Here is a 16,426-nt window from a genome sequence, read left to right on the forward strand (position 1 = left end):
GATGATTCCCCAAATCCCTGCTAGCTTAACATAAAAGCACACTGTTCAGTTTGTAGTCATTTTTTCCTTCGTTTCTTTTTAGGAGGGAGGCCTATAGTCATGATTGACTCTAAAAGATAACCTTATAGGCTGGGCGCGGTGGCTCACGCCTGTAATCCCAACACTTTGGGAGGCTGAGGCAGGCAGACTGTCTGAGGTCAGGAGTTCGAGACCAGTCTGGCCAACATGGTGAAACCCCGTCTCTACTAAAAATACAAAAAAATTAGCCAGGCATGGTGGCGTGTGCCTGTAATCCCGGCTACTCAGGAGGCTGAGGCAGGAGAATTGCTTGAACTAGAAAGGTGGAAGTTGCAGTAAGCCGAGATTGCACCACTGCACTCCACCCTGGGTGACAGAGCAAGACTCTGTCTCAAAAAACAAAAACAAAAACCTTATGAATACAGCTGAGAAGTGAAAGTACTAAATTAGTGTTTGGATTTGGAAGGACTGAGGGAATGAACTCATACAAGAGCATCATTTCCTCTTTTAGAAACAGGTAGGGAGGGGCCGGGCGCGGTGGCTCACGCCTGTAATCCCAGCACTTCGGGAGGCCGAGGCGGGTGGATCACGAGATCAGGAGATCGAGATCATCCTAGCTAACACGGTGAAACCCTGTCTCTACCAAAAATACAAAAAGAAATTAGCCGGGCCTGGTGGTGGGCGCCTGTAGTCCCAGCTACTCCAGAGGTTGAGGCAGGAGAATGGCGTGAACCCGGGAGGCGGAGCTTGCAGTGAGCCGGGATCGCGCCACTGCACTCCAGCCTGGGCGACAGAGCGAGACTCCGTCTCAAAAAAAAAAATTAAAAAAAGAAGAAATGGGTAGGGAGTGGGGAGGGAAGAAAAGATAACACACACAGAGACCCACAGAGGATTTTAGACCTGAAGAAAATCCCCATATTTGGAGAAAAGCTTGGGATTGGGAGCAGGGAGAGATTGAAAAGAACTCATGAAAAGCGGAAAACTAAAGAAAACATTAGTCTTAACTTTTTTAACATTTAAGATAATTTTATAAATCAATTTCCTCATATTTCAAATATAGATAATGTACCCTATTATTTGCTCTGGGAAATTTTTTAAGCTTTCAGGATTCTCTATAAATTAGAACAAATTGGTAGTATTCATATTTCACAGTACAATTGCTTCAGAAGTTATTCATGGCTATTTTCTATTGGGTTGTTCATGTAAATAGACAATTGAAAAAGCTACTTGAGTTATCGTTTTATATTGCCTGCGAAATACCCAAACAAGCATCTGTATTAAAACTAATAGGTCAATTTCCCAGTTATATATAAGGACCTAAATTTTTTTGTCACTCATGAGGTGAGAACAAGGAAAGTGGTAGTGGTAGTCATCCTTGGACCCTACATTGGGCAGTTTCTCACATCTTCTCTCTCTGCCTGGTATAATGGGTTAACCAATTCCAGAGTCAGGCAACCTGGACCGAAATCCTAGCCAAATGACTTCTCTTTTACCTCTCTGTGCCACTGTTTTCTTATCGATGATGGAATTAATTATGTTTCCTACTTTGTAAAGGTTGTTACAGGGATTAAATGAATTAATTTATGTTATATGTTTATCAACGTAATTCCTTGCCCCCTGGTTGGCATGGCATTGTGTATTTGCTGTTATTACCACACAGAAAAGCAGAGATTTTAATCGTAAGTGAAACTCCAGTGCACTTGAGAGACAAGAAACTCTGTGTACTGAGGTCAATGAAAAAATATAAATTTGGGAGAATTAACTCAGAAAACATTAATCTGGCATGCTTCTATGAGAAGGATAGGTCCCAAGAGAAGGCAGAGCGCCAGGGACCATTCAGCATGCCCTGACTCAGAAGAGATTAAAACGTCCTGAACTACCATTGTGGAATTAGAGTGGAAGAAGGAGATAGATGTGTGAGAGATTACGGGCTTACATCAGGGGAAGAGGAAGAAGATTAACCTTATGCTGTCCACCTGGGTAACTAGCATTATGGATGCATCATTAATAGAAGTAAGAAGCCCAGGATTGTTGTTTGCTTTCTGAACAATTTATATATATTGGGAAATAAGGAATATAAAATTTTAAAGACTAATAAAGATTAAATATAGTCTTATATCATACTATATTATTTATGTAACAATTAAATAGCTAAGGCCAGGCATGGTGGCTCATGCCTGCAATCCCAGCATGTTGGGAGGCCGAGACGGACAGATAGCTTGAGCCCAAGGAGTCCGATACCAGCAGGGCAACATGGCAAAACCTCATCTCTACAAAAAAAAAAAAAAAATTTAGCCAAGTGTGGTGGTGCACACCTGTAGTCCCAGCTACTCGGGCAGCTGAGGCAAGAGGATCACTTGCACCTGGAAGGTCGAGGCTGCAGTGAGTCATGATCGTAATTGTACCACTGCACTTCAGCGTACCCTGTCTCTACAAAAAATAAAAATAAATAAATAACTTATAGTCTTCATAAAGAAGCAAGTAAATAACGTCTTTTAAAGAACTTTCTTCCAATTAAGAAAAATATTTCCTGTTTTCCCAATTCCTTGATTTAGATTCCTAGATTATATTGTATCAAGTCCCAGAGATTTGTTAATCTTTGCTCCTGCTATCCCAAGACTGTTGATGTAGTAATGTAAAGAACTCGAACATAAAACCTGTTGAAAATTAAACCATCACTTTCTGCATTTGACCCAACATACTATGTATCCAGAAATACATACATAATATGAAATTATTATGAAATCCAGAAATACATACATACATACATATTATCAGAGTTGCAAATAATTTTCGTCTGTTGTTTCATGAGTATTTTTATTATTTCCAGGTTCGATGGATGATGTACTGGATTGTTTTTGCTCTCTATACTGTGATTGAAACAGTAGCCGATCAAACAGTTGCTTGGTAAGTTTTACTATTGAGAAGGGGCCAGACTACAGACTCATAATCAGGTGTCCTAAGTTCTTATCCTGCTCTTGCTATTAACTGAGTGATTTTCATCAGGTTACCTAATTATCCACCCATTTGTTTTTGTCATCTGCTTTCCCATAGAACACTACTTTCCTTTTAGTCCCCATCAAATAAAGGCAGCTCATTTTCCTCCCCATACGCCGCTCCCTGCTCACCTCCCACACACCTTCCCCCAGTATCTTGGAATAGGGAAAGTTGATTGTCATCATCCTTTTCTGCACTGATGACTTCAGAACATTTTCCTGTATCACTTCCTAAATGACTCCGCTTTTGAAGCCCACAGCATCTGGTTTTAGCACCCCTCCCTATCCTATCCTTAAAACTCTCATCTACAAACATTTGGACTGGAAAACGTCAGCACCCACGTGGACACCCACTCAGCACTAGCTTCCTGGCTGCTCTGTTCCAAATAGACGAGGCAAAATTAAAGTGTGTTTATATCCTCAGGGATTTGACATTTTACCAAGGAGCAGTACTTAACTGGACAACTCAAATCTCCCTGTGGTGTATTTCAGTAGTGCATTTCCATCTAAACCCTGCAATCACTTTGAGAACTTCTCCTTTCAAAATATTTTGGTTTACTACCTTGCTGATATCTTCATCTGCCCTTGACGCACAAACCTTCTGTCTAAATTAGCCTAACAATTACTCGTCTTTTTTTTCTTTTTTTTTTTTTTATACAAGGTCTTGCTCTGTTGCCTAGGCTAGAGTGCAGTGGCACGATCTCGGCTCACTGCAACCTCTACCTCCCGGGTTCAAGCGATTCTCCTGCCCCAGCCTCCCGAGTAGCTGGGATTACAGGCACATGCCACCATGGCCTGGCTAATTTTTGTATTTTTAGTAGAGACGGGGTTTCACCATGTTGGCCAGGCTGGTCTCGAACTCCCAACCTCAGGTGATCTGCCCGCCTCGGTCTCCCGAAGTGCTGGGATTGCAGGCATCAGCCATTGCACCCAGCTAAAATGACTCTTTTTTACTTCTTTGACTGGGCTGCTAAATTCAGCTGAAAAAATTAATCAGCTGCTCACATAGGTATCAGCTTGAACCTCATTCTTTTTACTTGCTCCTGGTCAGTGTCTACTTACATTTTGTCTGGGTCTGTTTCAAACCTTTACTATTCTCTCCTTAAGCTGTCTTTCCCATTTTGCTCTTCTCCTGTTCATGTGGCACATTAGGTCCTATTGGATTTGCAAGAAAAAAAATAGAAGTCTTCATACTAAAATATTTTTAACAACCTTCCCTTATTTGCAAACGTCACTGTATCTGTCTTCTGATTTGAAATACTGTAAAAATTTCCCTTCCTGTGCCCCAAAGCTCATTCATTTATCTGTTATATTTTTGATATAGGGGTTTGGTTGTGGGGGGTCTCTTTGTTTTTAAGTGACAGAGCACAGATCCCCAACCGTGCTACATCGAAGTTTCCAAGTTCTTTTTTTAAGACTTCATTTTTTTCTGATTGCAAATGTAGCCTATATATGTTATTTAAAAATGAACGATGTAGAAAATGTTTAACATGAACAACTGAATCCAGAAACTCCTGTAATTGCAGTGTGGCAGAGACCTCTTTGTTGACTACACAGTAAGTCATCCTCTCTGCTCTCTACCTGCCCGCCTTGACAGAAGAACTCAAATTTACTCAGCTATCATTTATCCTAGTGATAAATGGACTACATTTATGTGGTTCTCACAGACAACAAGATACTGAGCCTCTCATTATATATTAGTGAACTTTTGCTGTGGCAAAAAAACAACCATAAAAGTACAGTGGCTTAGAAAAGCAAACTTTTATTTCTTGCTCAAGCTACATGAGGGCAAATGGTTGACTGCATCTTTGCTGGGGTCAGGTCACTTTTGCTGTTGTTTCTGTTGTTGTTTTAGAGACAGGGTCTTGCTCCGTTGCCCAAGCTGGAGTGCAACGGCATGATGATAGCTCACCGCACCCTTGAACTCCTGGGCTGAAGCATTCCTCCCAGTTTGGCCTCCCAAAGTGCTGGGATTACAGGCGTGAGCACCTCACCTGGCCCCTTAAACCAAGGCTGAAGAAGCAGCTGTTCTCATGCCAGAAGGCAAAAGCTTAAAGCAAGAGTTTGAGGGTAATGGGTAATGGAGTGAGGAAGTCAAAGGGTGTTCTAAAGCTTCTGCTTGCATGTGACATGTGTCATGTTCTTTTCTGCTGGCCAAAGCAAGCAAGTCACATGGTTAAAGCCACAGTCATTGGTTGAGGAAGTATACTGGGCCAACGGGGGAGGCCCACTGTAACACTTTGTATTTTCCTTGGAAGTGAACAATTTAGGTCTGCAGAGTGCTGCAATTCTGGCCAAATGAAATTGGAAGGGATATTTTTTCGGAGTTCTGAAAAAGATGAAGACGTGTGTGTATGGGGTAGACATTGTGCACTTGGAGCATATGAAGTCATTCTCTGATAGGCACAACTATCATATGAGATAGGTCACGTACTTCCATGCCAGTTTGGCTCTGCAGATAGGGTGGCCATACCTTGTGCACTGGATAAATGGTATTAGTGCCTTCTCTTAACTGCTGCATTCAGTTTGGCAGCTTTCCTATGCTTACTACAAAGGAAGATTCTTGTATTAGAATGAGGGGGGAATCTCTCAGGTCACACATTCATGAACTGATCTATAGTTGAAACAAGATTATTCAAACACAGTTGTCTCCTGATCACTAACTTTTACATTCAAAAACTTAGCATAGGCTGGGTGCTGTGGCTCATGCCTGTAATCCCACCACTTTGGGAGGCCGAGGTGGGCGGAACACAGGAGTTCAAGACCAGGCCTGGACAACATGGTGAAACCCCGCCTCTACTAAAAATATGAAAATTAGCCAGGAGTGGTGACGTGCACCTGTAATCCTAACTACTGGGGAGGCTGAGGCAGGAGAATCACTTGAACCCAGGAGGCGGAGGTTGCAATGAGCCGAGATGGTGCCATTGCACTCGGATGACAAGAGCAAAACTCCATCTCAAAAAAAAAACCAAAAAACAGCATAGTGACTGAACTTTTTAAAAGGTGTTTTTGTGATTTCTACGGTGGTTTTTCACTGGCAGTTTATTTCCAAATGTTTTTCTTATTAGGTTTCCCCTGTACTATGAGCTGAAGATTGCTTTTGTCATATGGCTGCTTTCTCCCTATACCAAAGGAGCAAGTTTAATATATAGAAAATTCCTTCATCCACTTCTTTCTTCAAAGGAAAGGGTAAGATATATAAATTACTTCCGTAAATAATTTTTTAGAAATGCCTAAGCGGAGGCCAGGTGTGGTGGCTCACACCTGTAATCCCAGCACTTTGGGAGGCTGAGGTGGGTGGATCACTGGAGGCCAGGAATATGAGACCAGCCTGGCCAACATGGTGAAACCCCACCTCTACTAAAAATACAAAAAAAAATTAACCAGGTATGGTGGTGCATGCCTGTAACCCCGGTTAGTCAGGAGGCTGAGGCAGGAGAATCGCTTGAACCCGGGAGACGGAGGTTGCAGTGAGCCGAGATCTCACCATTGCACTCCAGCCTGAGCGACAGAATGAGACTCCATCTCAAAAAAAAAAAAAAAAAAGGCCAGGCACGGTGGCTCACACCTGTAATCCCAGCACTTTGGGAGGCCGAGGTGGGTAGATCACTAGGTCCGGAGATCGAGACCATCCTGGCTAACACGGTGAAACCCTGTCTCTACTAAAAATACAAAAAATTAGCTGGGCGTGGTGGCGGGCACCCATAGTCCCAGCTACTCGGGAGGCTGAGGCAGGAGAATGGTGCGAACCCGGGAGGCGGAGTTTGCAGTGAGCCAAGATTGCGCAACTGCACTCCAGCCTGGACAAGAGAACGAGACTCCGTCTCAAAAAAAAAAAAAAAGAAGCGCCTGGGCTGGGTGCAGTTGCTCATGCCTGTAATCCCAACGCTTTGGGAAGCCAAGGTGGGAGGATTGCTTGAGCCCAGGAGTTTGAGACCAGCCTAGGCAATATAGTGAGACCCCGTCTCTACAAAAAAATTAAAAATTATTTGGTCATGGTGGTGCACACTTATTGTCCCATGCCACTGCATTCCAGCCTAGGCAAAAGGAAGAGACCCTCTCTCAAAAAAAAGAAAAGAAAGAAATGCCTATCAACACATGCTTAATGCTATAAAATTCATGAAACTATTATAGGGAGAATGTTCTAGTTTGGGGCTTATTAACACTATTTTTAAGTAAAACTAACATCTGTGGCTTTTTCCCCCAGGAGATTGATGATTATATTGTACAAGCAAAGGAACGAGGCTATGAAACCATGGTAAACTTTGGACGGCAAGGTTTAAACCTTGCAGCTACTGCTGCTGTTACTGCAGCAGTAAAGGTAATTGTTCATTTACCTTTTTAATCCAATGTCATATTAAGTCAACAAATAAAGGTGGCTTTTTATTTCAAACCATTATAAAATTGTGGCATTTTGCTATATTTATTTTTCTAATACTGGAAAACAAGTAAATAATTTTAAAGATATTTTAATTTTATGTTTTCCATACTTGATATTTTGAATCTCTTAATTCATCACAAAATGAGGTAGTTAATAAATAATACATACCTGAAAATGTCATTTAGTCATAATTTTCCCACTTAATCACCTTAAAGTAGTTTGAGTAAATCACCTGACGTAAAGATGACCATTGTTTATGTCTCTGTCTTTGGTGTTCTTTCTCTCTCTTTTTTTCTGTCTCTTTGTCAATGGCAATATCTTGGTAGGATTTCTGGCTTACTTCTGCACCTCTACTTCAATCAATTTGAGGTAACTGATTATTCAAAATAAGGCATGAAAAAGTCTGTTCTTAAAACTTGATACTTAGCCAGTTACTAATGTCATTTGTTGTGTTTGCAAGCCAAGTTATCAAATGAATGTGTTCTGTAAAAATTTGCATTATGGTTTTAGATTTCTTTGCATGTTGTAATTTGTGTGGTTTATTTTAAATACTTTAGCATAATTGATTTTGGTGTGTTTGGTATGGAAAGAAAATAGCCTTCTGTGTTCCTTAGTTGCTTCATGTATAAAATGGGGGTAATATACCTGTGAGAATATTTAAAAGCACAGTGCTTGCTTGCATATAGTAGGAGCCCAATAAACATAAATATCATGTGTCTATCTCCATTCAAAATTCAAGTGAAAATTTAAGTTTTTTGCTATTAAATTAAATTGAGATTGAATAGTATTCTGCTTTCAAGTTAGTCTGTTTTAGTTATCTTGAACTAAAACAACAATGCTATGGAAATAAATATTCCAGTTAAGTGGTGATTTTATATAACTAATGGTGAAGGGATATGAAATGAGGGCACTTTCACTTTTCAGAGAGGTCTTTGACTCAAGTATCAAAATGAATGTAATGAACAAGAAGGAAAATTCAAATTATATACCTAATAGCATTACATTGAGGGTTAAATGGAAGTTTATTAACTATGCAGCACTATACATGTAAGATAACTATATTATTAATGATTATTAATGATCAGCACTTTAATATAGCATAGTTTTCTTGTTATTTGGCTTTTAAAGGCTTTTTCTTTTATTAGGATAGGTTTATAAATGAATACAGAAATAGCAAAGTTTTCAGCTTAAAGGACTATGTTTTATTTTAGAAGTTCATTTTGCTTTTTATTTCTTGCTTAGTGAAAATGCATTCCTGATTTCCATATCTGCTAAAAAAGATTATCCAGGAGATAATCCAGCCACTGGGAATTCTAAAGAGAGGGAATAGATGCAATTATCAAAGAAATAATACAATAATATTTCCCAGAACTGAAGGATATGAATCTTCAGATTGAAAGGACCCACCAAGTACTTAGCACAATGAATGAAAAGAATGACTGACTCTAAGTGAAGTGATTGGGTATCCCAAAACACCAGTGATAAGGAAAGAATTCATAAAGATTCCAAATATAAAAAGCATGTCACATTTGGCCAGGCGCAGTGGCTCACACATGTAATCCCGGCACTTTGGGAGGCCAAGGCAGGTGGATCACTTAAGGTCAGGAATTCAGACCAGCCTGGCCAACATGGTGAAACCCCATCTCTACTAAAAATACAAAGATTAGCTGGGCGTGGTGGCGGGCGCCTGTAATCCCAGCTACTCGGGAGGCTGAGGCAGGAGAATTGCTTGAACCCGGGAGGCGGAGGCTGCAGTGAGCCAAGATCACACCATCCAGCCTGGGTGACAGAGCAAGACTCCATCTCAAAAAAAAAAAAGCATGTCACATTTAAATGATGTAGAATCAGAATGACATTAAATTTCTAAACAGTGACAGTGAAAGCTTGAAGACAGTAATACCATCCATGATACCATCATGATTTTCACCCTCAAGAACTATTAACAGTCAAGCCCTCAATTGTGTTAGCTTAGAATTAAGAAATTTCTTAATTCTAGGCATGCAGAGTCACAAGATTTAGCTACTGGTTATCTTTTGTCCAGGCAGATATGCTCCCCAGAGCTAGGGAATGGTCCACAAAAAAGGAAACCCATGGGATCTGGGAAACAAGTCATTCAGCACAGAAAGGAGATGACAAAAATTCCCAAAGAGAACACCACACAGCAAGTCCAAAGTGCAGCCAGCCAAAACTGGATGTGGTGGATGAAAGGTGCCAGGAGGGATGTCTCTGGTAGACCTACAAAGCCAAGAGGACTTTTCGTGCTGCACAGGGATGATACTAAAACCAGTGAGAGGCTGGGCGTGGTGGCTCACACCTGTAATCCCAGCACTTTGGGAGGCCGAGGTAGGTGGATCACCTGAGGTCAGGAGTTCAAGACCATCCTGGCAAACGTGGTGAAACCCAGTTTCTACTAAAAATTCAAAAAAATTAGCTGGACATGGTGGTGGGCACCTGTAGTCCCAGCTACTCAGGAGGCCAAGACAGGAGAATCGCTTGAACCTGGGAGATGGAGGTTGCAGTGAGCCAAGATCACACCATTGCACTCCAGCCTAGGTGACAAGAGTGAAACTCCATCTCAAAAAATACTAATAATAAAATAAATAAATAAATAAATAAATAAATAATAAAAAATAAAAGCAGGGACTCTGAGGGCATGCTTCAACCAGATGACACATTGGCTATAGGCCACTGGTGCCCATGTAGCTGCACATGATCCCTGAGCACCATGAAAAAATACACTGGCGGCAATGTAAAGAGGAAGAGGGTAAGACAATGAAAAAGGAAAAAAAAGGCATAATCATTAACTCTGGGGAAAAAAACAAGTTACATAAGAAATGAAATAATGGAGTATGACTGCATTTACATTATAATAATGAACACAGACTAGGGATTTAACAACTGTGGTTTTGCCATATTGAGAGTATGGGGGAAAGAGAAGGAAAGTGGAAGAGAACTAAAATCCTCATTTGTTACAATAGGAAAGTAGAGGGTTTAAAGGGGTTGCATCGGCAGCGGATGAAGAGGAGAAGGAGACTAAGAGCTTGTTGCTTTTTGCTATAAAATTTAGCATTTTTGACTTTGCAAATCAAGTACATGTATTTATTTACACCCAATGAAGATGCTATCTGAATTTTTCATATTTAAAAGCATCCTTCAACATGCTTCTATAGAGAAAAACTGAAAATTAAATTTCAAGTTGAAAAATTATTTAGAGAACACATTTTAGAATATTGTCTCAAAAAACAAAGAAGCATACAAATCCCATTTTTCCTCCTCACTTTTAACATTTGTGTATAATAATCTATTATTCTCCTATTTTGTGAGACACCTTTGTACATATTGTGACTATTTTGTGCAGTACTTCTTTTATTTTGACTTGTGTTTACTACTCCCACGTAGGGAATCAGCAGTCCCCACTCTATTATCTTATCCTCATTCCCTTCCTCATTTATTTTTATCTTACACTTCGCCTCCATTGGTATTTAGCATTCTACATATTATTTATTCAGCATCTGTTTATTTAATGCCTACTGCATAATAGGTACTGGGAATGTAGCAATGAACAAGATAGATATAGCCCTCACCTGCACAATCTACTGTCTGTCTGGAGCTAATGTCTGTATTAGCTAGGGAATAGCCCACAAAAATTTTATTTCTAACTGAAAATTTTATTTCACCTCTGGTTGATAAGACCCCACCCATGGCTGGGCGCAGTGGCTCACACCTGTAATCCCAGCACTTTGGGAGGCTGAGGCGGGCGGATCACAAGGTCAGGAGATTGAGACCATCCTGGCTAACACAGTGAAACCCCGTCTCTACTAAAAATACAAAAAATTAGGTGGGCGTGGTGGTGGGTGCCTGTAGTCCCAGCTACTCGGGAGGCTGAGGCAGGAGAATGGTGTGAACCCAGGAGGCGGAGCTTGCAGTGAGCCAAGATCGCGCCACTGCACTCCAGCCTGGGTGAGAGTGCAAGAGTCTGTCTCAAAAAAAAAAAAAAAAAAGACCCCACCCATTACCCTTCATTATTAAAATAAGCATTATCTCACAGAAATACTTTTCTGTAAAAATGCCGTGAAAACAAAAATGTGTCTATTTCATATATCTATTTTTCTGGCTCTCTTGTGATTTATTCTTTTAATTTATACGTTAACACCTTAAAATCACGTGTCCACCCCAAAGGCAGTAATATTGATAAAAATCATCTAAGTCACTCCTGCAAAACAAGTAGAAGCCCATATCCCCTAAATGAAATCAGATACTGGATTTGGAACTGTCCCCATTTGTTTGCAATGTTGTGATTCTTATATCCATAACATCCCTGTATGTAAGGTAACCTTCATTATTCTCATGAGTACCGGAATGTTGGAGACCCCATCCTGGAGTCTATATTATTCAGTAGAAATGGTCATTAAATATGCTGAACATAGCATAATGTTAACCCTATTTGCCTCAAGTTATACTGTGCTTATTTTAAAGTACACGAAATTAGTTTCATCTCTGCAGATGTCAAACAAGGGCATTGTCATAGAAGAATCACTGAACCAGACACTTCATACTAAAGAGTAAATTGAAACTGAAATAGGAAATAGGTCAGGTTTAAGGAGAAGCTGCAAGAAAGCCAACAGTAAGATTTGAAAATTATTTAAAATTTTTACAATATATAGTTTGTTTAAAGTATCTTTCAGGCTTAAAATTCTTGGACTCTTGGTGTGACCTTTGAAGAACGGGTAATAACACTGACTAGGTTTCCCAGGTTGAACCACCTGAGCATGTTAAAGGTGAAAATAGGAATCTAATCAGAACATTTATTACACCGTAAAGCAATTTTCTGAAAATGTTACTCAGTTCTATGACCTCATTACCAGGCATCTGTTCGCAAGGTCACTGTACAAGTTTATTTTGGCTGAGCAAAGCATAAACATTTGAAGGACCTTCAAGGATTTTGCTGAGGATGTACAGCATTCCATAGCTTTTCACATGAGAAACGTAGGTGGTTTCGTGCAGATGAGCAACACTACTGCCAGATGAAGGACAGATGAAGAAAAGTACTGTTAGTTGTATTAACCATGTCTTTGAATTTCTCTGGCAGCCTTTTTTTGGTGAATTTCTTTAGCAGATATAAGAAATCAGTTACCACAGACTTTTGAGCTTTACAGGTAAAATTGTTGAAATCTAATTAATTTTAAATGATCCCGATTAGGTCAAAAATCTGAACATCTTACTGTCTATGACTTTCTGTTTGTGAATGGCTTTGAGGATATACAGCTTAGTATTATACACTTAAAAAAAAAGGGAAGAATGTTTGTCCAGACAATGGAAAAAGAAGATTGTACTATTTTTCCTAAAATCTAGGGAAGCAGAATGGTATAACAAACATTGAATGCTACAGCAATTGAGTTAATCTGGATTTTTTTTAGTGCTGATTCCGCCACAAATTAGCCACGAGATTTTGGGCAAATCATCTGCATTGATCTAAGCATTAATTTTTCTCACTTGTAAAACGAAGAGGTGAAACATGATTTCTAAAACCCCTTATATCTCTAAAACAGTGGTTCTCAACTAGAGGCAATTTTGTGCCCCTACCCTTACCACGGGACATTTTAGGTTGTCACCACTGAGAGGGGGCTGCTACTGGTATCTAGTCGGTAAAGAATGGTCAGGGATGCTGCTTAATATTCTACAAAGCACAGGATGTTCCCCACAACAAAAAATTATCTAACAAAAAATAGCAAGAGTGTTAAGGTTGAGAAACTGCTCTAAAAGTATGATGAGTCAGAAAAAACTAAAAGAATATATAAATATGTATAAGTAGTTTTGGTGGTAGGTTACAAATAATTTTTACTTCCTTTTTAAAATTTTTCTCCATGTTATCAATGTTCTTCAGTAAATACGTATTGCTTTAAACTCACTAAAATATTTTATTCACCTAATGCAAATGCAGTCAATTCCATTCTGGGCTTGATCAGATTAATTGTTAAATGTGCATGGGGAAATGAGATTTCCCTAAAAACTGGGAACTAACCTTATCTGCAATTATAATGTAACATCAGGGATCAACAAGAAATAGAGCTTAGTGGCTATTCTTTACTGAATAGTATAATAAGAATTATTCTGTAAAAGAATGTTTTGTGCTTGTACGATTATAAAGCATTGCTGGTTATATGTTTTTAAATCTGTGATTTAAAATGTGAAGAAAATAAAGGTTTTATACAAAGGTGCTGATAAACAAAATAAGTTCTCCTTATTTAAAACAAAATAAGTAATGTTAATGTAGTGTTTAACCAGGAAATGAAGTATTTAAACAAAGACAGCATTATTTGAGTGTAAAGAAATTGGAATTACTCATACATGCAGGGTCCCTTTTTATGGATGCCAACCACGTGCTTAGATACTTGAGTAGACATTCAGATGTCCTAGTGCCCTTGGATGTAAATGAGCTCTGTGTGGAGCCAGTGTGGGGAGCTGCTTCTCAGCTGAAGAATCCCTTCCAGAGCCTGAGTGTGCTAGCTCTGGACCCAGCCCTCCTGCCCAGTCAGCCCCTGCAGTATTCTCAGTTTCTTACAGAGGCATTTGGGCCCACCTAAATCCAAAACCTGAGAATTTAGTGCCACCTGAAGTTCAGATGGTTCAGAAACAGTTCTGCTCACGATGATCAGTTTCAATGTGTAAAATATTCTACAGAATACTTAATTACCTGGACTTTTACATTCTCATCATAATCTCTGTTACTTTGATTGTTAGGATCAATTTTAACATACACAGAGTACAGACAATTCTGCAGAGAATAGGATCTAAAGTGCTGAAATATGGAATTATCTTGTGAATGGTAATCCTGCCTTTCCTCTTTATTGACTAAGACCGCTGTTTCCATACAGCAGACTAGACTAGAACTTTTCTTTCTTTCTTTTTCTTTCTTTCCTTTCTTTCTTTCTCTCTCTTTCTCCCTCTCTCTCTTTGTTTCTTTTCTCTCTCTCTCTCTTTCTTTCTTTCTCTCTGTCTTTCTTTCTTTCTGTCTTTCTTCTTTACTTTTTTAGAGACAGGGTCTCGCTCTATCACCCAGGCTGGAGTGCAGAGTTGTGATCACAGCTCACTAAGGCCTCAAACTCCTGGCCTCATGTGATCCTCCCACCTTGGCCTCCCAAAGTGTTGGAATTGCAGGCGTGAGCCACTGCACCGGGTCCTTTTCTCATTTTTGTTATACTTTTGTCTTAATATTATATAAATTAAATAGAAGAAAATAGATACACAAAGCATTATTAATTTAAACAAAACCAATCCCTTTTAGCATTGTTATTTACAAGTGACTATAATGTTCTATTTGTGGCCTCAAAAATAGACATTTTTATTTTATTGATGGGAGTAAAGCATTAGATACAAGACACATGAGTGAGAAATGGATTGGAAATTCTTACAGTATACCACATATTGACTAATTTTGTAATATTAAAGACAATATTTTAAAAAAGGAAAAAAGTCACCCATCCCATCTGCCTAAACATTGTACTGTTGTTAGTTTTGCATTTTTCCCTGCCTACTTATAGCCATACTGCATACTTGCAACCATATTATGCATGTGCTATAGAATTCTGGGGTAGAGGGAAGATATCTCCACTTACCGTTAATATAGCAAACATAGTTCCTTTATTACTGGACTTTTTGTGCTGAAGATGTAAAAACTGGAAGGAATAAGGTAGCCTTCAGAAGTGATTACTTTATAATTATACCCATCCTTTAAACTGGTTACATTGGATACTTGTAATTTACATAATGTTTTCAAAGTCCACAATACTGCACCAATTTCTCTCTTATATTAGTTTTATTCTGGATCCATAAAAAATATACAGTGGAAAGTCCAATTTTCCAAGGTAATAATGGCTGTTAAAGTGTTGGAGTTTCTCAAAGAGGGCTCATATTCCCTTTTTGCTTTTCCCTACAGTGCCTGGCTTTCCTGAAAGCCTTGAAGAGGTTGATAATACTTGGGTATTGATAATAGTAGCATTGGTTACTTAAGAGCTAAATTTAAAACCAGCCTTTAGATAGATCATCCAGATACCTCAAGGTTGGGCCTTGCCTTGCTCATGTTTATTCTGAACCTGAAGCAAACCCTTGGTGGGTGGTGTAGTCTATCCATGGAGAAATCTGCGGCCATACCTGTAGTTTGCTGCTGAACCTCTGCATAAAACCTACAGTGTTTACATTAAAACATGCTGCCATCTATGGAGAAGTTTTTAACAGTCAAGAGTAATGAAAAAGAAGGAACATAAAAAGAGTATTTAGTTTACTTATTACATGCTCAATATCAGTAGCATACCAGGCGCACCAGGAGAATAGAAGAAGCCTAAGATTTGTCCCTCTCCTCTAGTGTCTTAAAAGTCTTGCTCTGGAGGCAAAATATACCTATCCCAACAATAGAAGTAACAGTAGTACGTGAGTTCATTTGTGAGGTATATCCCAAGAGATTTGTTGATTATGCTTGTTAAACATAGCAAAGTTTGGGGATGATATAATTATAAAGCTAGACTGATTCCATTGTGCTTTGAGTCATTTGTATCCTGAAATGTACCTTCTTGAGTGGGAGGGTTTGGGAATTATAGCCAGCCTTGGAAATCGCATGTGAATTGAGTAAAGGGTATCATGGACATGCATGTCATTTGTCATCTGTGTGGCAGTAAATAAAGAAATCAGAAATTGCTGAGAGAAGGCACAGAACTACGAAGATGAAATAAAGAGAATGACATTTCTGAGAAACAAGGCATCTGTTTCAGATGAACACTGGTCACTTCCTTGTAGTATGTCTCTGGAGTCTTCTGTCAACTATCTGTTTGATAAGTAAATGATATCTAATAAGGAGGAAGCAAGTATAATAAATTAATCCATGCCACAAATGTTTTTTAAATGTGTGAAATCCAATTATTTTTATTGAGAATAAAGTCCTTTAATGATTTCGTATCACAATTCAAAAATGTGGTAGAAATACGCAGCTCAAGTGGGATATGGAAATGACATTTGGTTTTGACATAATATATTATTA

General features: G+C 39.1%; 1 protein-coding gene across 1 annotated transcript in view; it reads left to right on the top strand.

The window, feature by feature from the left end:
* REEP3 (receptor accessory protein 3) overlaps nucleotides 1-16,426 on the top strand; it is a 105,326-nt gene that overhangs the window by 72,747 nt on the left and 16,153 nt on the right. Inside the window, exons 3-5 of the mRNA XM_009458537.4 lie at nucleotides 2,849-2,925; nucleotides 6,083-6,203; nucleotides 7,222-7,335. Coding sequence (XP_009456812.2) covers nucleotides 2,849-2,925; nucleotides 6,083-6,203; nucleotides 7,222-7,335 — 312 coding nt within the window. The remainder of the gene's footprint in view (nucleotides 1-2,848; nucleotides 2,926-6,082; nucleotides 6,204-7,221; nucleotides 7,336-16,426) is intronic.

This window comes from Pan troglodytes, chromosome 8 (assembly GCF_028858775.2).
Source record: "Pan troglodytes isolate AG18354 chromosome 8, NHGRI_mPanTro3-v2.0_pri, whole genome shotgun sequence".
NCBI lineage: Eukaryota > Metazoa > Chordata > Mammalia > Primates > Hominidae > Pan > Pan troglodytes.